This window comes from Bos indicus, chromosome 28 (assembly GCF_029378745.1).
Source record: "Bos indicus isolate NIAB-ARS_2022 breed Sahiwal x Tharparkar chromosome 28, NIAB-ARS_B.indTharparkar_mat_pri_1.0, whole genome shotgun sequence".
Lineage (NCBI taxonomy): Eukaryota > Metazoa > Chordata > Mammalia > Artiodactyla > Bovidae > Bos > Bos indicus.
In genome coordinates, this window is record NC_091787.1 from 29,688,295 (window position 1) to 29,712,639 (window position 24,345).

The 24,345-nt window shown below is 48.6% G+C and overlaps 2 protein-coding genes across 5 annotated transcripts; both read right to left on the minus strand.

Annotated features, from left to right (window-relative positions):
- Nucleotides 1–555: 555 nt before the first annotated feature.
- On the minus strand, nt 556–8,369 carry MYOZ1 (myozenin 1). Of its 2 annotated transcripts, none has more exons than XM_070781940.1 (6): nt 8,262–8,369; nt 6,778–6,868; nt 5,699–5,877; nt 3,523–3,793; nt 2,990–3,155; nt 556–1,066 (listed from the first exon to the last, which is right to left on the minus strand). In XM_070781940.1, the coding sequence occupies exons 2-6, from the start codon at nt 6,848–6,850 to the stop codon at nt 835–837; spliced, it is 921 nt and encodes a 306-aa protein (XP_070638041.1). In that variant the 5' UTR covers nt 6,851–6,868; nt 8,262–8,369; the 3' UTR covers nt 556–834. The 2 variants fall into 2 exon arrangements, with proteins under 2 accessions (XP_070638041.1, XP_070638042.1); XM_070781941.1 differs by having other exon boundaries at nt 6,778–6,891; nt 8,262–8,363.
- A 577-nt stretch (nt 8,370–8,946) lies between these two features.
- SYNPO2L (synaptopodin 2 like) lies at nt 8,947–20,167 on the minus strand. 3 transcript variants are annotated; one of them, XM_070781928.1, is made up of 5 exons: nt 19,929–20,167; nt 18,508–18,659; nt 17,587–18,101; nt 12,867–14,391; nt 8,947–9,022 (listed from the first exon to the last, which is right to left on the minus strand). In XM_070781928.1, the coding sequence occupies exons 1-5, from the start codon at nt 20,031–20,033 to the stop codon at nt 8,965–8,967; spliced, it is 2,355 nt and encodes a 784-aa protein (XP_070638029.1). In that variant the 5' UTR covers nt 20,034–20,167; the 3' UTR covers nt 8,947–8,964. The 3 variants fall into 3 exon arrangements, with proteins under 3 accessions (XP_070638029.1, XP_019809427.2, XP_070638030.1); XM_019953868.2 differs by lacking the exon at nt 8,947–9,022 and having other exon boundaries at nt 10,720–14,391; nt 19,929–20,165; XM_070781929.1 differs by lacking the exons at nt 8,947–9,022; nt 17,587–18,101; nt 18,508–18,659; nt 19,929–20,167 and adding an exon at nt 16,309–16,463 and having other exon boundaries at nt 10,720–14,391.
- Nucleotides 20,168–24,345: the final 4,178 nt, after the last annotated feature.

The following is a 24,345-nucleotide window of genomic DNA, read 5'->3' on the forward strand; positions in this document are numbered from 1 at the left end:
ATGACCCTTAGGTCTTTTCTTGATGTTTTCACACCGAGCCAGGCATACCATAACTGCAGCTGGTTTCTCCCACTTCCTTCTCAATTCTGACATGGCTCCCTGTTCTACTCCATCCTTTCAGGAACCTGTAACCTTTGACAGATATTCCTAAGCTCACCCTCGTGTCATCTGGAAGTCTTGTGGCATGCTCTCATTCTGTGATAATTGGATAATCTTGATTATCCCAATTTCTAATCAGCTACATAAACAGAATTAACACCAGGGTCACCAACGCCTGATTTCCTAAACACAGCACACAATTACTTCTTAGCTTTGCCCACACAGGGGCCAGCACGTGTGTTTGTGCTGATTGTCTTATGTACTACTGAATAAGTATGTCTTTGTGTACACCTATGAATGTGGTTTGGTGGGTGTGGATGAGAGTGGGTATGTAATCAGAACTCAGGTCTAGTCTTGAAGTCTGAATAATGAATGTATGGTATTTTACTTTAATTAGTCCCTGTGCATTGTTAGCCTCAGTTTTTGTCTGCCCTCAAATATGAGAGGAAGAATGAGTTCATTTCCTTGAAGTTTATTAACTGTTACTGAAGGCAGAGCAAATTCCATAAAAGAGCAGGTTCCATACAGAGCAGTGGAAGGGGAGCTCTGAGTTGGTAAGAAAAGGTGCTTGGAGTGGGGACTTCGAGTAAAGGTGGAAAGAAAGATCCTTCCTTGCCTTTTCCCTCCATTCCCACAAGGATCCTGGATTTTCAGTGGGGGTATCCTGCTCAGCATTCCCTCTCCAAAATGGAACCCGAGAGGGGAAACTTGATACAAAGTAGAGGTGGAAACACCTCACAGCTCCTCTGTTTCTCCATCCAAGGGGATGCTAATATCCACATTGTAGTCTACAGGCTCCCCAGAGCTCAGCCAGGGAATAGGGGTTCGATTGAAAGAAGGCCTGTTGGAGAGGTTCTGGTTGTAGAGAACTAGGGGTTCGCTCAGCAAGGGCCCCAGGTCAAACTTGGGCATCTGGAAGGTCATGCGTTTGGAGGCCTTCTCATATCCACCATAAGGCATTGCTGTCCTGAAAAGGAGAAAAATGATTTCATTAAAAACCAGAACAAAAGAAAAAGAGTTTTTTTTGTCAGTGAAATGTTACCCTGTTTGGAGGATGGAGCAGTCTGTGAATTCTAGTTTAAGATCATTTCTGCACTGCTTTTTCTTCTTCTCCCTTAGTAATCCATTGTGCCTTCTGGTTTGCTTGTTTCCCCAAGGCTAATAAAGAGAAAAGTAGTCTAGAGGGTACTAAATAGTCTCATGGATAGCTGTGATCCAAACCAGTCACATTTCAGAGAAACTGACACCAAACACTACAGGCCCAAGGGTCTAAGATCACCTTAAATTGTAGAGACCTCCCTCAAAACCCCTACCCCACCTCCGGTGGATAATGTGTGCCCTAAATGAGAATAATTAACATTTCCTGGAAAATCCAGGCACCTCAGGACCAAAGGACTTCCGTGGTAGCTCAGCTAGTAAAGAATCCACCTGCAATGCAGGAGACCCTGGTTTGATTCCTGGGTCGGGAAGATCCGCTGGAGAAGGGATAGGCTACCGACTCCAGTATTCCTGAGCTTTTCCCTGGTGGCTCAGCTGGTAAAGAATCTGCCTGCAATGCGAGAGACCTGGGTTTGATCCCTGGGTTGGGAAGATCCCCTGGGGAAGGGAATGGCTACTCACTCCAGTATTTTGGCCTAGAGAATTCCATGGACTGTATAGTCCATGGGGTCCCAAAGAGTCAGACACAACTGAGCAACTTTCACTCACTCACTCACTTAGGACCAAAAGCAAAAGCATTTCTCTAGTGCTCCCTGTCCTGTTTTCACACAGTCCAGAGACGCTTAGCTCCAAAACGATAGATATTTGAGCCTATTTGAGCCTTAATGAAGTAGGGAATGGGGCTTCCCTGGTGACTCAGACCGTAAAGAATCTGCCTGCAATGCAGGAGACCTGGGTTTAATCCCCAGGTGGGGAAGATTCCCTGGACCAGGTGGACTAGGGAATGGCAACCCACTCCAGTATTCTTGCCTGGAGAATTCCACGGACAGAGAAGCATGTCGGGCTACAGTCCACGGAGTCACAAAGAGTCGGACACACTAGGCAATTAACACTTTCACTTCACATTTTACTTCAAAGTAGGGAATAAAGAAACAGAATCTTCAATAATATTATAACAACTTTGTGTGGTACGTAATCTATAAAATACTGTGTCACTGTTGTACACCTGAAAACAATATAATGTACGTCAACTATACTTCAATGAAAAAAGAAAAGAGAAATAGAATTCTACTACAAGGACAGTAATGAAAATTATAACTTTGAATGAAGGGACCCCCACTCAAGAGGCCTTTACATGTGTGTAATATATTATTCCCATTTCACAGTCAAGGCAACCAAGGTTCAGAAGTAGGGTTATTTTCCCACACTGCTGCTGCTGCTGCTACTGCTAAGTCGCTTCAGTCGTGTCCGACTCTGTGCGACCCCATAGATGGCAGCCCACCAGGCTCCCCCGTCCCTGGGATTCTCCAGGCAAGAACACTGGAGTAGGTTGCCATTTCCTTCTCCAATGCATCAAAGTGAAAAGTGAAAGTGAAGTTGCTCAGTCGTGTCCGACTATTAGCGGCCCCATGGACTGCAGCCTACCAGGCTCCTCCGTCCATGGGATTTTCCAGGCAAGAGTACTGGAGTGGGGTGCCATTGCCTTCTCCCACACAGCTAATAACAATGAACCAAAATTCAGATCCTGCCTCCTAGCGAATTTTTCTTTCATCATACCATGCTGTTTCTCTGAGCTACAGTGAAAAGAGCAAGAGCCTCCAATTAGGGCCCCCATATTACTCCTACGCCTCCTCAGTCTCCTTCTGAAACATCTGAACCAAAGTCTCGATTCCAACTAAGGACATGTTGCCATACACTGGAATGCATCAGGTTCCTTTCTCATCCCCCTTACCTGTTGAAGGACTTATACTTAGGGAGTTCAGCTTTGGCCCCGTAGGCCAGCAGGTCGATGCCAAGTTCCACTTTCTGCTGGGGGTCAATCCCCATGGCTTTCTCCCATGGGGAAATATAGGTCTTAAACACAGTGATATGTTTTCCTTCTCCACCTGCCTGGTTGTCTGGCAGCCAAGGGAGAGAAATAATAGTCAAATGATAGCAGTTAGGAGGAAATGGAAATTAGTCTAGAGCTCTGTACTGGAAAACTCGCTAGGGGCTGGGGACCAAAGGTAAAACATGCTAGGAATTGTTTATGGTTTGTGAAACCATGATAGCCTGGAGTCAGACATGTGATGAATGAGAGAAAGGTGACTGAGAGATAGGACTTCTGGGTGGAATAGACATGTCTCTGTATTCCTCTGGACCCAGAAGACTCATCAAGATATCTCAACAGGCCTTTCCTGCATCCAACACCCAGTCCAGGCCTCATTCCTAGGGATTTCTCTGCTTTAGGGACCAGACACTTGACTCTTGGGTGAGGATACTTGCCTGTTCCTGTCTCACCAACCCCTGGTGTGCCAGCAGCACCTCCTCTGCCCGAGTGGCCCCCAGGACCACCTGCCCCACCAGATCCAGGGCCAGAGCCAGACCCAGAGCCCGACCCAGAGCCCTGATGATGGTGTTGCTGGTCAGAGCCATACTGCCCGGCAGAGCCACTTCTCCCTGCCTGGCCTCCGCCACTGCTCTTGCTGTAGGAGAATCCCTGGCCAGCTGTCCCCAGCTGTCCCCCCACTGTGGGAATGAACTTCTGGAAGCGATCCTGAAAAGAAAGGACAGAGTGAGGGGAAAGTTAGCAATGGGCACAGGGAATACCATAGCAACTATGAACTGATCAGAGTCAATGGCCAACTCAAAGACGCTGAATCCTCTGAGACTTCCCACCCACTAAATGTTAGTGGATAAACCTGACTGAGAGAAATTAAACTCTCCTTAAGGGATACAACCCCTTTGGCTCAGTTCTTCGAATTACATCTAGGATAGAGGCAAGTTATTGTCCAAACTCCCCTTTCCCATCCTTACCAATGCAAAAAGGATCGAGACTTCTGTTCCACTAAAATTTGAGAGATTCGGTTTGGCATGGAGAACCCAGCCTTAATTTGAGGAACTAAGATCTCTGCCTCTCTCCCACCATCTTGTCTAACAGATAAAAAATGTGTCTCTTCCTCTCCCTTCCTCCTTTCGGTGCCTAGGGAACCAGGACTTCCTGACAGTGAAACTGTAGTGGGTAGGGGGAAGGGTGGCCCAAAGGGCAACACTGGATTCATCCCCAAAGCCTAAAAATAACCCTGCCAACTCCTTCAGGAGGCTCTCCTGGCCACCCACCACGCACACCCCCACGCTCCACCCAGTGTAACCAGACACAGGCAGGGAGGAGGGCTTTTGGCCTCCTAAAGTTAGATGTGGCCGGCTCAGCAATTTTGTTCTGCTCATACATATGGGCCAATGGCAGACACTCCTGCCCCTGGCCCCATGTAGGCATCTATTTTCACTCTCCCCTGGCTGCTTGGGAAAGATGGAGGGGGAAGAAAGGAAATGGAGACGATCCCCTCCTCCTCAGCTGTAACATCTTGTGCCTGGCCCCTCTCCAATCCCTACTTCTCTTTGGAGAATGACCCTGACTAAGGGATGTTGGGCCTTAATGGATGGTTTCAGTCCCTGCATCTATGGCCCTTAGACTGACCCTTTAAATAAAATAATGGCTCAAGAAGAGACGGCTATAAAAATTCACTTACCTCTTTCTAGGGTTGCCAGATTTTTGCACACACAGGACACCAGTTAAATTTGAATTTCAGACACACAACAATAGTTTTTTAGTACAAATATGCCTACGTATTGCATGGGCCATATTTAGATATAAGAAAGTATCCATCATGTATCTGAAATTCAAATTTAACTGGGTATCCTATATTTTCTAATTTAATTTTTAAGGTCCCAAATATTTCATGGGACACACTTATACTAAAAAATTATTGTGTATCTGAAATTCAAATTTAAATATCTTCAATTTTTGTTTCTTTTTTGACTGTGCTGCATGGCTTGTGGGATCTTAATTCCCCAAGCAGGAAGAGAATCCAGGCCCCTGGCAGTGACAGCACCAAGTCCTAACTACTGGACCACCGGGGAATTCCCTAAGTGCCTTCAATTAAGAAAAAAGAAAGTTACATCCCAAATATTGTGTGAGATATACTTTACAAAAAAACTATTTGTGTGTATCTCAACTTTATTTTTGTAATTGAAGTAGAGTTGATTTATGTATAGATTATACACCATTTAAAGGCATTATAAAATATTGGCTTTATTTCCGGTGCTGTAAATATATCTCTATAGTTTGTTTAGTGTGTATCTCAAATTTAAAACATTGGACCGGGCATCCTATGTTTTATCTGGCAATCCTATCTTTAATACTTAACCATACTGGGGAGGAATTTTCTCTCTGAAGGTGTGGTACTCCTCACCCTGCTTCACCAGCTCTAAGATACAAATTTAGTTTCGGGGTGGGTCGTAATTCACCCTACATCTATTGGAGGCGTGCTATATCTGAGGGGTTAATGAGTTTATAAATTTGCAGGGAGGGGAGGTTGATAATATTTTGGAAACTCTGGGCCTGCCAAGAAGCTGTCAGAAGAGGCACTAGGCTTCAAGAGCTGTAGAGTTCTGAACTCACCATTGAGCTGTCAGAGAAGACATCAGGGTGGTTTTCATAGATAAACTTCTCCACACGCAACTGCCTCAGTTTGAACATCTTGGAGCCCCGGTTAGTGAGCAGCGACAGCTCCTCCAACATCACATCCCTTGGGACACTGATCTTCTTGCCCAGGTTCAGGCCTGAGCTCTCTTGTCCACCTTTCAGGGAGGTGGGGAGGCAGAGACAAGGGAAAGAGGAAAGTGGGGTTTTCTAGTTCCAAATGCAGCTGCCATCCACAACTAAGTGTGTGTCCCAATAGAGATCACTGAGGGAACCAGATGCTGTCTCTGATGTCTGGTTAAATTCTGTCTAGTCTATGAAGGATTTCGATTTCCTGGGTTTGGAGTTGGAGAGAACGTATGGGAAATGGGGTGTAGAGGGGGAGATGGGGAATACTAAAGTGGGGTGGAGAGGGTACATGGCATAACAGAGGTATGGGGTACAAGGCAAAAGAGTAAAGAAACATCATAGGTGGAGAACATTGGGGAAGCCTTAGCATGGGGGGAAGCCCAAAGGCCACCTCTAAATATAGACTCCTGTCTCAACTTCTTTCCCTTCTCTTCCTCTCATAAACTCTGGCTGCAAACAGCCTCTCGGTATTAGGAGAGCTCGTCTACCCCCAGGAAAAATGTTCAAGGAATTTTCCGTTTTAAGTGCTCAAAGCTCCTGAGTTCTGGGGAAAGAAGTAAGGAAATTAAGCACTTATTGAGACCTTACTCTGTGCCAGTCTGCATCATATATATTTTCTCCTCAAACACACCTCGTTGACCTGTGGGTCCTGTTGTCTTGGACCTGTGCTGGGTAACATGGCAGGGATAGTACTGTCTCAGATTACAAGGTGAAAAGGGTGGAAGGGGGAGCAGTCAGTGTTGAATTCTTTGTTGTTCTTTCTTCCCCACCCCCACCCCTGTAAACCCCACCCCCACCCCAAATTCCTCTCGTCTCTTCATATCTCTTCACCTTAAGACATATACAACCTTATGATATTTCTGGAACTCTTGGGCCAGAGATACTCTTACTGAGAAGTCCCATACTAGGTAGGTGCAAACATGCCATACCTCCAGTAAGTTCCATGATCAGCTTGCTCGATTTCCTCTTCTTATTGGGGGCTGGGGTCCCTGAGAGTGGCATTGTGGAGGTGGATGGAGCCTGGACAGGGTGGGAAGGAGAAGCTGAAGGATGGACAGGGTCTAGAGTGAGTGTCTCCAGTAAGGTACTGCTTAAGAACTTCAGGGAAAACATTTCATTGGATTTTTCAGAGAAAAAGCCTTCCTTGGTTGCTCAGACAGTAAACAGTCTGCCTGCTATGCAGGAGACCTGGGTGTGATCCCTGGGTCAGGAAGATCCCCTGGAGAAAGAAATGGCAACCCACTCCAGTATTCTTGCCTGGAAAATCACATGGACCATGGACGGAGGAGCCTGGCGTGCAACACCCCATGGAGTCGCAAAGAGTCTGACACGACCGAGCAACTAACACACACACACAAAAGGTGAAAACCCATTGCTTTATGGCTTCTCTTCTTAGGAAGCAGAGCAGAAAGTATAGGTGTACCCTCTGTTCCTACCTCCTACCAACCTCTCTGTTCAGCTGTTTTACACAGAGATGGTGCAGGGTTTAGGAACACAACATTATGTTGGGAATAAAACAAATTACAGGTAGGGTAATGCACCCACATTTAATTGGTTTGGCATGATATGAAGTTTTTATTTGCATGGGGCTGTCAGTTTGGGGCTGTCATTCCAAGTTCTAGTCTCTCAGTTTTCCCCAAGCCCCAGGGCAGGGGTGAGAAGGTGGGGGTGGAGCAGAAAAAATGTTCTGCCAGCATTGAGGAGAACCAGCCAAAAACATTCTCCATAGGATGAAGAGGTTATTGCCCCTCCCTTGGGCCAGCTGGATCATGGCCTGGGAGGTCACAGCACTGCTCCTGCTCTCTGTCACTCCCCTCCCCAGCCCTGACTGGACCCTAGAACCAGAGTGCAGAGGGAGGTCAGGGGACATTTGAACCTCGATGCATATCAATTCAGCAATATCACAGCAGCAGAAAATTTAGGGAGGACAGAAACATAATCATAGGACCTGGCAGTAGATGGGAACAAGCTGGAAAAAGATACAAATTCCAGCCCCTCCTTCATAGAAGCTGGGTCTCAGCAAAATGCTGTCTTCTGCTGAGTCCTGTCTCACAACACACCTGCAATCCTACTCGCTTAGTGGGGTCTGCTGCAGCTGGAACCCAGGAACTGCTAAATGGACTTTCCCTGTACTCCTCTCAGCCCCAACCAGGTTCTTATTTTCCACCCAGCCTCTCAGTCTCCACCCCTCTGCCCATTTCTTCAGTGCCTCCCCCAACATCTCAGTCCCCCGACCCTCTGGGGTCCTTCTCCCTCCAACTCTCTATGGCTCCCCTCAACTGGACAACTAGGGAATGAGTATAGATGGAGGAGGGGGGCAGCTCCCCTGGGATCAAGGGTCACTATTACAGACACAGACACAGACGTGAACAGAAGGCGCTTCAGCCCCTTGGGCCATCAGCTGGAGACTTACCGGCTGTTCAGGCGGTGGTCAGCTCTCCCTGGGGTCTAGCAGCTCTGGAGGACTGAGCTGCTGTGACTAGAGAACCCGAGCTAGGCAGGCGTGGGGGCAGCACTGGCAGTGGGGGAGGGAGCGTGGTTATTAATAGAGATGATGAGCGCAAGCAGCTCAAATGGCACAGGGGGTACTGAGACCCTGGAACCAAGATCCCGCCCTCCTTGCCCAGAGGCTCGGGAAGCATAGGAAAAGCCTTTGGAATTCTCCCACTAAGCTGTCTGAGCCAAGGATCACTCTGCCCAGGGACTCCCCTTCCTTGGCACCTAGAGGCTCAGATCCAGAGAAGCACTCACGGAGAAACTGAAAACTGAGAGGGAGAGAGGAAGCAGGCAGCAAGTGGCGGATAGGAATTCGGAGTGGGAGAGTGAGAACCAGGAGAACGTGTCTGGAGAGCCATGCAGAGCCAATGTAGGCCGGGGCTGGAGGGACATTTTGGGGGTGGGAAGGCTTAAGATGCTATGTCTGGAGAAGGGAATTTCTGTTCACAATGTAAGTGCCCTTTGAAAGTTCCTGGCTAAGCGGGTCTTTCTGCTGGGAGGACCAGATCTTAGCAGGATAAGGGACCAAATTAACCAAATCCCGTGCTTAGGCTGTCAGGGATGATGTGGGGCAAAACTTGAGCCAGTTTCCTCATTTTTACCATTTGCTGTTGGGGTGCTCAGCTCAGCCTGCTCAGAGGACAGATGTCACTTCTCCCTGGATAGATACGCTTCTTCCTGAGAAGGACATGGAGGCTTCTGACCTGCCAGGGCTTTACTCTCTGAGGTTCCTACTTAGAATTTTCTTCAAAGGGAACACACACCCCATGGGATCTGGACTATCCCATTCACACTGGTCTACAGAAGCCTCTGGGCTGGGGCACAAGCTTGAGAGCACCCTGGAGGGAAGTCTGTCACTTGCCTGAGCCCTTTCTTAGTAGCTGCAAGAACATCCTGGATCCTCCTGTCTTCTGCTCAGGTTTTGCAACCAGCTGCTTCACCTCTGCTGTAGCCACCACCGTGCTGTAGCCGCCTTAGGAAGTGGCTTCTGTAGCTCCCAGAATACCATTTTGTCTTTCTGTGAGCTATCCACTTTTCCTGACCACGTCCTTTTCCCATCCTGAACTTTATAGGTTCAGGTTAGAGGCCAAAAGGTCTCCCTGCTCCTCTCTACTTGGCCTCTGACCAAACCAGTTTAGCCTCCAGATACCTCATCTTTTGTCCTTTTCCTCTGTTCTCTCCTAACCCAAAAAAGCAGTTAGACGAAAAAACATAAGTAGGAAAACATGATTTTGTCATCATTACCATCCTCCCCTCAAAACCCACAAAAACCAACCAAAATTTTGGTCGTCTATGATTGAGTACCTAAAACTACTATGTGAATGAAGATAGAATATGTATTGTAGGCTTTCTGAGCCCTTCCTTTGGAATTCTGTGTGTGTGCATGCGTGCATGTTCAGTCCCTTCAATCGTGTGCGACTCTTTGCAACCCCATGCACTGTATCCCTCCAGGCTCTTCTGTCCATGGGATTTTCCCAGCAAGAGTATTGAAGTGGGTCGTCATGCCCTCCTCCAGTGGAATTTTCTGAGGCTGCTTACTTGTGACAGGATCAGAGTCATAGGCCTGGTTATTGGCACAAATCTGCCCCCTGCTGGTAAAACTGGGATAACAGAACTTCACTTCTCAAAAGTCTAAGTCTAGCCTGCTTTCCGGAGAAGGCAATGGCACCCCACTCCAGTACTCTTGCCTGGAGAATCCCATGGGTGGAGGAGCCTGGTAGGCTGCAGTCCATGGGGTCGCTAGGAGTCAGACACGACTGAGCGACTTCACTTTCACTTTTCACTTTCATGCATTGGAGAAGGAAATGGCAACCCACGCCAGTGTTCTTGCCTGGAGAATCCTAGGGACGGGGGAGCCTGGTGGGCTGCCGTCTATGGGGTGGCACAGAGTTGGACACGACTGAAGTGACTTAGCAGCTTAGCAGCCTGCTTTCCAGTCAGTGCCTTCTCTTTTATTAGTCTCAATCCAGGCTGATCTGCCTTCTCTCTCCCTCTTCCTTCTCTCACCCCACCTTCACCTTCAGCCACTGCCTTCCCTTCATTTCCTCCAGGCAGTTGGAAAATGTTGATGGCAAAAGGGTCAGAGGGCCTTTTCAAATTGTCTTGGTTCTGTAAGCTGAGGCCTCATCTGAGAAGTATGGAGCAGGGGACGGAGAAGGGGAGAATCTAGATAGAGGGAACCGAATGGAGGTGGCTACATGGGGGCAGGACAAAATTGGTAGAGAAGAGCAAAAGGCCTGGGGGTGAAGGGCAAAACAGTAAAAAATAGGAGGACAGGAGCTGAGAAAAAGATCAGGGATCAGGAAAGTGAATTAGATAAGATGAAGGGGAGACCTGGATTTAGGCAAGAAACTAGACAAGATGACAACAGAAGATATAGGGCATAAGTTTATTCTTGTGCACAAACCAAAGCACTGTGGTTCACACTCAATATGCAAAGGAAATGATCAGTTTGCAGGTCAAGCAGTAAAAGTGACTGGTGGTCATGGTGAGAGGGGAGTCCATATCTCTCTAAGACAGAGATCAGGACCTCAAGCTGGAAAGGAAAAAGAGCTAGGATTTGAGGGATGGGATAGCACTAAAAAGAGGTTTTGGCTCTGGGTGTTTCCTTACCCTTTCCCAGGTAGTTATGACAAGCTGCAGAAGACAGAGGAACAGATTCACAGGAGGGAACACAGATTATACCTGTTTTTTCAACACTCAGCACACATTCTCGCATCCCTCTACCATCATCCCCCTTCTCTCTAACAAATACATACTTCTTCCTCATATTTTTTCCCAGTCCCCCTTTTGTACATGGCTGGATTCTTATTATCCAATTTTACTCCACCAACACTGCACTCACCCTAACCATGCTCCTCTCTAAGGCTCAATCCATTTCATTCATTTCTGTCCTGCTTCTGGCTTCTAGCTTACTCGCCACATTAAGGTTCTTTTCCCCTTCCTTTCTGTCTTAGGTTCATGAGGCCATGAAGCCAATGATTTGGTCATTCTCAGAGGACATTTTCTTTCTTTCATTTCCTGGATGCTTTGTTGCTCAGCATGGGCCTCTCAAGTTGTTAGCTTTCTGAAATTCTGAGGAACAGAATTCTTAGTTCTATTCCTGGTCTAACTGATGTAACTCAACCCATACAAACTGCCCTGGTCCTTCGTGTCTCCTCACACTCTGTGAATTTCACAAGATGCTCTACATTTGCTGTAGATGATGATATTTAACTCTAGTCAACCTCTTTCTCCCCTCCAGACATTCTATGTGAGGACAGCTGACTCTTCCTTCATCAGTGCAAAGGTGAGACCCAGATTGGGTCTTTATTTAGACCTCTCCTGTTACTCTTGCCTCAGACAGAAGAGCACGTCTGTGTTCAGGCACACACTTGCACATACACACATTCACAGACATACACATGCCTAGGAATATACCAGCCAAGCTAGGAAAGAAGAGTGAGGAACAGCGAGTAACTTAATGCAAATAGGAGTCAGTTCAGTCCCTTTGCTGCCTGTCTGGTGGTGAGCTTCTCTCCTGAGGTCTTAGTAGTAACTTCCCTGTGTGTTTCTCATTGAATGTTAAAACAAGGCCCACAGAAAAAGGCACAAATGTAGAGAAATAAGGACCAGCACAGGAGTGTAGGTGAAGAGACCTAAAGACAGAGATCCAGGCAAGGAACTACAAAGAGAAGCACAGACACCAAAGCAGAGAGAGTAGGTTGGAAAGCAGCAGGGAGGTTGGGAGCCAGGAGGAAGCTGGGGAACAGGACACCAACTACAAAACTATCTCTGGCAGGGGGAAATTTAGCCTGCTTGAGGTGGGGGGGCAGGGCAGGGAGAGCGCTGGGAAGGAGAAGCAGTTTTAGGAACTGGATGTTCCACCTCCCCTTGGGCCTGGGAGCTGTGCCCTGTTCAGTGGTGGCCCGCCCCGGGCCTCCACACATGAGCCTGCCATCCTGTTCTGGTAGCTGAGAACCGGGGCCTGGCTACTTGGAAGCCACAGGAGCTGGGGGAGGTCCCAAGACCCCTGGGAGACTCTGGAGGAGGGGGTGGGCTAAGGACAGGGGCTGAGGCCAACTCTGTCCTCCAGATGGGCTCATCCAATGTAGTGGCTGCTCTGGGGGCAAGCACAGTGGGGGCTAGGGGTTCCGCAGTGGGCTGGGGCGCTGGAGTTGAAAATCGGCGGATCTCCTGGACTCTGGCAGTTTTGGGAGGCCCTGAGGAGGTGGGTCCAGGAGTCGGGGGAACCTCATCAAAACAGAACATGGCAGTTTTAAGCTGGTAGGGCTGGTGCCGCATGAAATCCAGAGCCTTGATACCCTGCTTAGTGGCTGCCCGAGGCCCTTGGGATTGGGTCTTACTAGGGAGAGTTCGGGCAGCTTGGGGGAAAAAAGGTGAGAGCAGTGGGTTGTAAGCAATAGGAGGTGGAGCACGTATATTGGGTGAATATTTCCAGGAAGAGGGCAGTGAGGGGGTGGGAGAAGGGCTTCTGGGCCGAGGGCCAAGGCCAGGACCAGGTGGAGCTTCCACCACATACCTGTCCGCTCGGCTCTGACGTTTGGCAAACAGCTCCCCTCCCCTCCCCTGAAGCCTTGGTGTTTCAGGGACTCCAGCCGAAGGGGCCGCCCCGTTCACTAACCCATCGAGGAACCCTCGAGAAGGGGGCTTAGGAGCCACTGGGGGTGGAGTCTTAGGAGTCGTAGGGGGTGGGGTCTTGGGAGCCATTGGAGGCGGGGTTTTAGCTGTCACGTGAGGCAACGTCTTGTAACTCCTGCCCCCTGGTGGCTGCATGAAATTGCAGGCTTCAGCCCCGAGGCTCAGAGCATCCTCCTCGGCACCAGATTCCGCGCCCCCAGCCCGGGGTTTTTCATCCAGGTTTTGCACCAACGATAGCAGCTCGGGGTTGGGCGAGTTCTTCGTCTCTTCATTTCCTGACCGGAACATCTGCTTTCGGGTTCCCCGACGCCGGGCCTCCTGGAGGATGCCCGTGCGAGCAGCTGGCACGGAGATGCGTTGCTCCCGAGCGCTGGGGGGCTCAGGGGCCGCGGAGCTAGGGGCAGGCGCTTCTGGGCGCGCAGCAGGTCGCAGAGGCGACGACAGGAAGATAGAAGCGGTGGAGGTCATGGCAGCTCCGCTAGCGGGGGCGGGGGCCTCTGGGGCTCCGCCTGGTGTAACAGGACGGTTAGGGGCTGGGATGTATAGGGAGCTGGTGGCCGTCACGGGGCCGGTGGGGCGTGGGGTGCTGGGGGAAGCGGGGACTGGCACGTGGCTGGGAACCCCTGAAGTGAGGCTGGGCACAGGAGTGGTACCCTGCGGAGGAGACAGGAAAGGCGGTGGGGCGGGGCTGAGGCCTCCCAGGCTCTCATTTGCCCTCTTGGGAGCTAGAGGCCGGAAAATAACCGAGGTGGTGCCTGAGCGCTGCCCTTGTAAGCCGGGAGTAAAGGGCCTAGCTGAACGGTTAAATATGCTTGGAGCTGAGGTAGAGGTTCCACAGCCAGGGAGGAAAGGTCTGGGGCTGGCCACAGGGGCTGGCGAAGGGCTGGATGGGAGCAGAGCCGCCTCTGGCGGAGCGCTTTGTGGCCGAGGTGGAGACTGCAGGCCCTGCCCGTTGAGCGTGGCCACTGGAACTTCCTGGGCCGGCTGCTGGGTGATGGAGGCTGTGCGCTGGCGCTGCTGTTCAAAGAGTTGGGCCCCTCGCCCGGAGGCCTCACTCAGCCCCCGGCCCTCTGCTGTGCCTGAGCTCGGCCTGGCTAGCTCCATGTCCAGGTAGGGGCTGTCCCAGTCGGACTGGTTGGTGAGGCTGCGGGCGTCGGAGAAAGCCTCTTCGTCCAGCTCGGACTCACTGGTTGGAGGCAAGCCGTCCTCCTCCTCAGCGCCGGTCCCCGCTGCAGCCCCAAAGCTCACTAGGGTGTACTTCTTGGCTCTCTGCCGACGTTTCTTAAACATCAGTACCCCCTTGGAGTGGGGGTTGGGGGCTGCAGTGAGCAGGGCTGCAATCGTCCGGCATTTGGTCTTGGCCTCCTTCACACTCCTCTCTTGGAGGCTCTCTGCCCTTTGTAGCTCTGAGGAGAGGAGAAGGCGGGTGGTCAGTATGCATCTGTGAGTCCCAAGGCTCTCCTCCTCCTCCCAGTTCCTTTAGGCCTCTACCTCTGGCCTTTTCACTGGCCTAACCCACAAGGGCTCTCCTACCTGCGGCAGAGTCCTCTGACTTGGGGGCAGAGTGGAGGTGAAAGGTGAAACCAAGGACGATAGAAGGGAAGGCAGAGCCTAGTTGGCTGCCCTGACACCACTCACCACACAGCTCTCCTCCCTCTACTCTGCTCCTGTCTTTCTGGAAATCACTTTTACTCACACCACCCGCTTGTCCCCCCTGTCCCCTCCATTTCTGGCTGGCAGTGTGAGGGTGGGGGATGGGGGGGGTCACTCTGCGTGGTAGGCAAGGACATGAAGCAGGTCCCAAGGTAAGAAAGGATGAGAAGGGACACTTCTCCCACCAGAGTCCACGCTAGAGGGCTTCTCGGAAAGTTTGAGACTTCCCCTTTTCCTGCCCTTTACCCTATACTAAGGATAAAAGGATCCTTAGCAGTGGGGATCTTCATTCATAATTTCACTACCATCACCTAAGCCACATCATATACATTCACAGAAATAACTCCCACACATCATTTCAACAAGAATATGGCTCTAGGGAAAGACCTATGAGCTTATGTTCTCAGATGTATTTTTCTCCCTCATTCCCATATACTCTAGCTTATATACACCCCAGTTAATAGACACATATGTAAATCCATGTGTCCACACAAAAACATACATGCATAGCCCAGATAGCTCTTCTTCCCAGAATTCCCCTAGCCAAGACACTGTCACTAACAGTTGGGACACAATTTCGTGCCTTCTAACCTCCAAGGCACTCCTTTGTGCCTTAAACCCCTGCTACTCACAGCCAGGGATGGCCTCAGATCCGAGATGCAGGAAAAGCCAGAGTGTTGCTCTCCAAGGCGAGCTTCCAAATCTTTAGAATATCTCAAGGTCACCAGTTGATACAGTCTCCTTTCCCCCAAGCTGAGGGTGGGAGTGAGGTGGGCTTCTTTTAGAGTCAAAGCTGCCCCCCTATTTCAAACCTTCTAGGTAGAGTGCTCAGGCACCACCACCAGGCAGGCACAAAAGGACTGTGCGCTAAGGGGGAGCCAGGACAGGGCCTCCCAGGCCATGTGGGGCCTGGGAGGTGGGGCCAGGAAATGGGAGAGGCTGCCCTGCTGCTAGGACCCTGACTTGGACACAGTTACTCTCTAATCCGTGATCCCCCGTTCCTCCTGAAAAATTCTTGAAATTCCACCTACTTTCCACTCAAGATATCAAGCTCCTTTCTAATTTGGGCGGTCATTCCACCCATTCCAACATTTGTACCACACAATAGTACTAGAGATAGGCACTGGAGTCATAGCTTAGTTCAGATTTTGGTTCCTGGGAAAGTTACTTCATCTCAATGAAGTTCAGTTTCCTCATCTGTAAATGAGGCTAATGGCTACCTCACAGAGTTGCTATGAGGATTCAGTGAGATAATGTAGGTCAGTTTAGCATTTAACCTAAGGTCCATTATGAGTAATCATTACTATCAAAGCTTTCTTGATACTAGCTGCACACAAATGTCTTGTTCACTCATATCTTCTCCCAGAGACTCCTACACACATGCTTCCATATATTCATAGAGTACTCACACTTCTCTCTCTCACACACACCCTTTCTCCATGAGTTTTCCACAGTTCATGTTGTCACAAACCCCTGTGACATGTGGCCATAGCATTAGCCCATCCTGAGAAAAGGGCAGTGAAACTCCTGAGAAAAGAAGGAATAGGAAGGCAACAAGGAGAAGGGGGTAAGAGGGTAAGATCTTTCCCAAAGACCTCCCTTCCTATAGTGTTGATATAGTCCCCTTCATTCTAGATTCCAGAACTCTCTTGGCTATGGGAGGGTAGTACCTGCATAGAATGGGTCCTGGAGCTCAGGAACTGGGTTTGGGGCTTTGTCGCAGCTGGCTTGGCTGAGGGGCTCTTGGCTGATGGGCTCAAAAGTCTCCATGCCGAGAAAGGCAGTGTTGGCTGGAGCAGGACCAGCTTGAGCCACCCCCCACGCCTTTTAAAGCCCCTTTGTCTTGGCCCCTGAGCTGGCAGCTGAATGAGCTCACTGTGCTATTTTTGGAGCCTGGCCCCTTCCCTCCTCTCAGCTGCCCCACAAGCCCCGGTGTGATGGACATGGGCACCTGCCTACCCCTCCCCCCCAACTCCAGTGCACTGAACAATGAGGTCTGCTTGGCTAAAAATATCCCTGAGCCACTAACTACAGTCTCATCCAGCATGATGGGGAAGGGAGAGAGTGCTAAAAGGAGAATTGGGGTTAAGCATGGGATCCTAAGTGTATATCTGGAATTTCTTTGTGGGACATGGGACACTCTCAGGAATGTCAGAGGGTGAACTGTCATGTCCTTAGCCTCTATTCCAGACTCAGAGGCACAAAATTCTATTGATCAGGAATCAGAGTGGTGGGGGAGAGGAGCGAGAGATGAGAACTAGAGGGGTAATCCTGAGATTTCCAAGGTGACAAGGAAGGAGTCCTGTGGGAGGCGTAAGACAGGGAGAAACTTCACTCTTAAACCTTGTACTGTAGCTCACATCAAAAATAGTAGAGAGCCTGAGATAAGTGGAATAGGCTTTTTCTGCCCAGGCCTACATTATCGCCTGAGATAAGAAGCCAAAGATCTCTCCCTCCACCACTTCCTAGGGATCTCATGACTATTCCATAGCCTCCCAGTCCCCAGGAATCTTCATGGAACTAGCAATGCCAAAGGCAGCTCTGATGTTATGCCTGTAGTAACACTGAAGAGTCCCTATGTCCCTGTCCTGCTTCTAAATACTCCCCTGCCCCATGTCTGTGCTCCCCTCACCCATCTGACATCTAGCAATGTCACAACAATAGGCAAACTCTTCATCAGTTCATGTCCTTTTCCAACTTCCCTACTTAGGCCGTTCCTGGGTTAGGTTGAAGGAACCCCCTGTATCTTTTTATCCCACTGGTTCAAACAGCAAAAATAATGGGGATCGTGAGACTAATTATTTTCCCTTCCTCTTCTCCACCTATTCCCAAGACTGTATTCAAGGAAAGCATAAGGTAGATATTGATAGAATGTATGGTGAAGGCGGCTTAGATTTAGGACTCAAACTGAAGTATCCTGAATAATGAAAAGGAGTTCATGCACTCACTGGCTTGTTTGGCCTTCTGGGTATAGGTGGTGGTAAGATCTTCTGCCACTGGGTGAGGAACAGGCCCCACCATAGGGATGAGATTAGGGCCAGGCCGGAGGGGGCCATGGGGCAACAGCAGGGCCTCGGCAGGGGGTGGCTGAAGAGTTGTCCCATCCTCCCAAGATGGGGAGCTCACACGACTGTCACCCTGGCTGGGAGGGCCAAGGACAGCAGGTGCCGGCTCTGCAGGGCTGTCAGACAGGTAGACCTCATCCGGTGGGGCTCCTGGAGGGGTGGGCCTTGTGGGGCCTCGGCGGCGGGGTCGGCGGGGCTTTTCCTGGGTGGCTGGGCCATCAGCATCACTGTCTGTCTCTCCATAGTAAGCCTCACTGTCAGGGGGCGAGAGGAGGCTCCCGGGCTGGAGAGGCTGGGGAACTGGAGCTCCTGGGGGCTCAGGACTCAGTGGAGACAAGGGTGACCGTGCCTGAAGCTCACCCGGGGATGGAGATCGCACAGGTCCCTCGTCCTCTACCCTGTATAGGAAAGATGACAGAACTTGAGAAATGAGCTGGATGACTGATAGCTAGAGAGATCTGGAGGACATGCGAGAAGGCTGTATGGGGAGAGAGGGGACTGGCATTTGGGTGAAATGGATGGGCTGGATAGAGTAGAGATTTGAAGATGAACTGAGAGGCAAATCTGCTTGGCAGGCTTTGAGTGGAAATGGGCTTAAATAGAGATATGATGATGAAGAGACAGGCAAGGGGTCTAAAACAGGCCCACATACCCACATTCAAGTGCTCTGAGAGGCATACACAAACATCCATGCTCCAGCAAAATACACAAGCAGAAATAGGTACTTGTTAGTAGCTGAAGTCAGCTACTAACGGAAGCCCTGGACTAGGGGCTGGGGATAGGCTGGGGTGGAGGAATCCATACCTCCGCACAGTGAGAACAAGCTGATTCCCTGAGGCATCGATAAGGCCCATGGCACTGGCATGAGAGAGGCTGGTGCAGGAGACCCCATTGATGGCCAAAAGCTGATCCCTCTCTCGGAGTCCTGCTCTGCCCGCCTGGCTTCGTCTTCGGATCTGAGAAGGTGTTGGAGGAGAGACTGTAGGTGAGGGAGGGCTCCAAGGGGGAATAGAATGAAAGGAGTTAGGACAGGAAGGAACCATGTGTGGAGGGGATTTTATTGGGCTAGCCAAAAAGTTTGTTCAGGCTTTTCCCTACTATCTTACTGAAAAATCCAAATGAACTTTTTGGCCAACCCATTACTTTAGAGGATAAGAAAGGGTGGAGAGGGGCAAGGGGTGACAGTTAAGGGGGTCAATCTAGAGGGAAGAAGGTGCTAACTGGAGAAAATAACATCATATGAAGGGAGGTAGCGTAATCGCTAAATCAAAGAGGCTTGGGGAAAAATGCCTGGGAGAGACGTACTGGAAATGGCGGTTATCGCCTCAAGGCTTTCCTCCAAAGGAAATATCTATACTAGCCAATATTCTTTGTCTTCTAGTCCTTGGAATCCTAGGCACCGTTATCTATACAGTCAAGATTTTAGAACAGTATTCCAGACTGGAGGGAGTCCAGCAGATTCTGAGATTGTGATTGTGTGTGTGTCGTGTGTGCACACACATACGTATGTTACAGTAATAATAGTACTAGTGGCTATCATTTACTGAGTGCTTACTAAATGTTAGGCACAGTGCCAAGCACTCAACATGTTTTATTGAATTTAATCCTTCAGAACTTAGTATCCATGGAGTAGGTACTATTATTACCTACATTTTACAGTTGAGAAAAATAAGCTTGTGCTATGAAACCAAAATGGTAACAACTTCATCTGACAGGTCAAATCTTGCCATAACCCTCCTAGTACCTAAAATAAATCTTGCCTAGTGAGAGAAGGGATCTGGCGTAGGGAAAGAGGACTGAAGGCAGGGGCAGGGCTGGGCTGAGCTGGATGAGACAGCTTCAGCTCATCACACACCAGTTTAGTTAGAAATGAGAACCTTCCCTACATTCCTGGAGTTTAGAGTAGAGAGGCACAGACCCAGGAGATTGGAGGGTCAGCTCTGGGCCTCTGCTCCTATGGTATCACAGGGAACCGAGCCAGAGTCTTTCTTTTTCTCTGCTCCCAGAAACCAGGGATTCCCTTTTCTATAGCCCCCCACAAGAAGCCACTGCTCAGATACTACTCCCGCCACCCCATCAGATTTGAGCATGCTCCCTCGACCACCTACCCACTCCCACTCCACTTCTTCACAGCCTCCCACTTCTCCCCTATAGGCCATCATGTGACTTTTCCCAAGTTCCCTTGGGTTCCCCTTTCCCTGAAACCTCAATATAGGCTCCCTTACCTTGGACACCTGTAAAGGTTTCCTCTGCTCGGCCCCCCCCTGAAGTCGGAAGCCCCAGGGGGCTCCCCCTGACAGTGTGACCAGCACCTCCTCCTCAGCACCCATCGCTCAGCTTGGCCTATGGCCCTCGGAGTTTGGACAGCGTCCCAAGGAGAGAAGTCGAGGCGCTGGTACCCCGTCCGGCCTGTCTGGCTGTCCTGCTTCTGCTGCCCTAGGCCTTCCCCCCCACACCACACACCACAGGCAGGCAGCCTGGCCCTGAGATCAGTACAGTCCACACACGTGTCCTGTCAATCGGAGCTGCGCCCAAAATAGTTACCGGCTGTACTCCCCTTCCTCCCCCAGCTGTGTTACTCCCAGAGCTAATTATAGTGAAAATTTCTGCCCGCCCAGTCCCCCATTCTTCTTCATGGACTTTTTATTCAGGACTCAGAGTACTAGCTCTGTGGGCTCTATCACTAATGAACATCCTTTCAGGGATGGTGCCTTCCCTGATGGGGTCATGGACTGATTCCAGCTGCTTTCCTCCAAAGCTGATTCCAAAATGGCAGCAGCAGGGGCCTCGATTCTCGAGCAAGGAATGGCTGGGTTTGTCCCACAGGTTGGCAAGCTCTCCAGAAAGACAGTGCCCCTTTGCTGTATGAATTAACCAATTAATCAAAGTGGATATCCATATCCCACTTGCAGTGCTGGGTACAATGTAGAGAAATTCTGACAAGCCCACTCCAGCTGAAGTACTGCCTGCTTTGTAAAGTTTTCCTGACTGTCTCCCAACTCCCTACCTCTAGAATTAATCCTTCCTTCCTCTGGGCAAAATATGTAGCTTGTTTATATGTCTGTTATTGTAGTTTTCAGCCAATATTAGTTTGTTTATATACCTGTCTCCCTCCTAGATTGTGAGAGTCTTGAAGGCAAGGACTGTGTGCAACAGCCAATCAATAGCCCACAGAGCAATGACTGATGTAACAGGTGCTCAATGTTTGCTGAAATAAATTACCTTTTACAATACATAGTTGGTCGTGGAAAGGTGGGTATAGATAGCTGTGCCTAAACATGCCAACCCATGTTAATAATACAATATTTACTTATTTTTAGGTTTCCATTACATTAATGTCCCTATATTAATATTATGGTGCTGTAATTATTAAAAGCTACAGAGTTTCCTGGAATAGGTGCTCTGCTAGCCTGCTAAATGCTGTTTGCCTTGGTGTATGATGTAGTCATGGAAAGCTCTTGGAATTTAGAGTCAGAATTGGACTTGGATTCTTGTTATATTATTTCTTAGCTGCGTGACCTTGGGCAGCCACTTGACCTCATCAGTAAAAAGAGTATCTAAATATCCATTCATTCACTATTCAAACATTTATTGAGTATTAGCTAGTAATACCAGAGAAGGCAATGGCAACCCACTCCAGTACTCTTGCCTGGAAAATCCCATGGGCCGAGGAGCCTGGTAGGCTGCAGTCCATGGAGTCGCTAAGAGTCGGACACGACTGAGTGTTTTCACTTTCACTTTTCACTTTCATGCATTGGAGAAAGAAATGGCAACCCACTCCAGTGTTCTTGCCTGGAGAATCCCAGGGATGGGGGAGCCTGGTGGGCTGCCATCTATGGGGTCGCACAGAGTCGGACACGATTGAAGAGACTTAGCAGCAGCAGCAGCTAGTAATACATGTAAGCCATTGTGCCATATCAGTGGCTTTCAATTACCTCTACACATTGAAATCACCTGGAAAACTTTTAAAGCTACTGGTTCCTTAAAATAGAACTGTGTATAGGATTAGATGATGTATAATGGCATTTTACATATTATATAAATTTATATATTATATACACACACATTCAGGCTCCTCAACCTTAGGGATTCTAATTTTACTGGCCAGTTTTAAAAGCACTGAAGGTGATTTTAATGTGCAGCCAAGACTGAGAACCAGAGTAGGGATACAGAAACCAATAAAATGCAACATATCAGTCTGTATTCTCAAAAAACTGAGTTTAGGACTTGAGAAGAGTTGATTCATTGGAAAAGACTCTGATGCTGGGAGGGATTGGGGGCAGGAGGAGAAGGGGACAACAGAGGATGAGATGACTGGATGGCATCACTGACTCGATGAACGTGAGTCTGAGTGAACTCCGGGAGTTGGTGATGGACAGGGAGGCCTGGCGTGGTGCGATTCATGGGGTCGCAAAGAGTCGGACACGACTGAGGACTTCCCTGGTGGTCCAGTGGCTATGACTCTGTGCTCCCAATGGAGGGTGCCTGCTTCGATCCCTGGTCAGGGAACTAGATCCCACATGCTACAACTAAAGATCCTGCATGCTACAACGAAGAGCTGGCATAGTCAAATTAATTTTAAAAAGAGAGAGAAACTATGAATTTAAACTCTACTACTTACTAGGAGTGCATTAAGCAAGACAGAGGATATCTACTTTCCTATGCATGAGCACACTTTAGGACTGGAAAGATGGTGAACTATGCCTGGATAGGGCGAAGCCACAGGAAGCTCTGGTGGAGGTCTGTAGCGGTCCTGACATGCAAATCGGTCATCCGACCTGGGTATAGGGGCGAAAGACTAATTGAACCATCTAGTAGCTGGCTCCCTCTAAAGTTTCCCTCAGGATAGCTGGCGCTCTTGCACAAACCATGCAGTTTTATCCGGTAAAGCAAATGATTAGAGGTCTTGGGACCAAAACAATCTCAACCTATTCTTGAACTTTAAATGGGTAAGAAGCCCGACTGGCTGGCGTGGAGCTGGGCGTGGAATGCAAGTGCCTAGTGAGCCACTTTTGGTAAACAGTGGCGCTGGTAAACAGAACTGGTGCTGAGGGATGAACCGAATGCTGGGTTAATGAACCCATGGGTTCATTGGGATAAATGATGTGGCAATTGCTCAACAAATGTTAGCTAAATTTCACAAATTACTAATCCAGACTAGTGGGTCTTAAATCTTCAGTGTGCAATGGAATTATCTAGAGGGTCATGGCTTGCTGGCCCCACTTGCAGAATTTCTGATTCAGTATGCCTTGGATGGGCCTGAAATTTGTGTTTCTAACAGGTTCCCAGGTGAAACGGACACTGTTGACACCAGGATCACAGATAGAGAAACAAACTGTGATCTGACTCCATTATAAACTCCTGAGGACAGGAAAAATCTTGCTGTTTTCTAAAATATGCTCAACGACTAATACAGCTTCCAGCAAACACTAACAGTGCAATTTTTAAATTGAATGAACCATTTTGTGCCTCAGAATAACTAATATTTACTGCACAATATGAGAGCAAGAACCTCCCCCCCCCAAAATTGGTCATAAAATTCTTCATTTTTTTCCCCTTTAAATGAAAGATTAATGAACAATATGATAGCAAGAACTTTTCTACCCCATTGGTTATAAAACTCTTAATTGAACATTTTTTTCCCTTTTTAAGGCTTCCATTCCACCAGTGCTCTTTTCCCTCATTTCTTTTATTAAAAATTTTTGTTCTGAAATGAATTGTACATAATACATATGTACTATTTTAAAATAACAATAATGTAAATATCCATGTGAATGTTAAGAAATAGAACACTGTTAATATTACTGATGCTCCATTATGTTCCTCCAAATTATACTTTTTCCTTCCCCAGAGGTAACCAACAGACTGAAATTTGTGAAAGAGCACGCCAGAGAATTCTCACTTTGTTTTTCTTTATAGCTTTATCATGTGTATATAATTACAAAACGATACAGTTTAAATCGGCCAAAAGCTTTTGTTTGTTCACTACTGTATTCCCAGAACCAAGAACATGGCTTGGTACACAACAATGCTTAAAAAATAATTATGAAATGAAAAGATTGAAAGGATTAAATGTAGTTACGTATATTTTTAAAACTCCCACAAATATTATCTACAATTATTGTTATTCATTAAATGGGGTAGTAATCATTTCACGAACTGTAGCTCTTCCTATAGGCTGGGGGCATTCTTACAAACCATCAGCCTCTGGCAGAGTTCTGCATCTAAACCAAGGCGCTATATAAAAATGGTTAATAATGAAAAAAAGGTTAATAAAGGCTTCCCTTTACTGAGCACTTACTATGGTGCCAGGCAATCTGTGTGACTTAATTCCATCCTCTGAACAAGTTATTACAATGGCATTCCTCTTTTCTCCATTTTACAAATGAAAGAAACTGAGGCCGAGATTAAATTACCCAAGTTAGGGAACTGCAGGGACAGAACCTGGAACACATGCTGCCTAAAAGCAAAACTATTGCCCTTTAAATTCTAAGTGCTGCAGCAATTCCCTGGTGGTTCAGTGATTAGAACTCTTGAATTTTCACAGCCAAGGGCACGGGGTTGGATGCCTGGTCAGGGAACTAACATCCCGCCAGGCACATGGCCCGGCCAGAGGAAGTAAATGTACAAAAAGTATACTGT

Coding starts and splice junctions, on each gene's coding strand:
- MYOZ1 (XM_070781940.1), bottom strand. CDS start 6,850: ATGCCACTCTCAGGGACCCCAGCCCCCAATAAGAAGAGGAAATCGAGC. Junction 3,794..5,698: donor TCTTCTCTGACAGCTCAATG/GTGAGTTCAGAA, acceptor CTTTCTTTTCAG/GATCGCTTCCAGAAGTTCAT. Junction 1,067..2,989: donor AAGTATAAGTCCTTCAACAG/GTAAGGGGGATG, acceptor TCTCCTTTTCAG/GACAGCAATGCCTTATGGTG.
- SYNPO2L (XM_019953868.2), bottom strand. CDS start 20,033: ATGGGTGCTGAGGAGGAGGTGCTGGTCACACTGTCAGGGGGAGCCCCC. Junction 18,660..19,928: donor AACCTTTACAGGTGTCCAAG/GTAAGGGAGCCT, acceptor ACACCTTCTCAG/ATCCGAAGACGAAGCCAGGC. Junction 14,392..17,586: donor CCAGAAGGCCAAACAAGCCA/GTGAGTGCATGA, acceptor TCCTCTCCTCAG/AGCTACAAAGGGCAGAGAGC.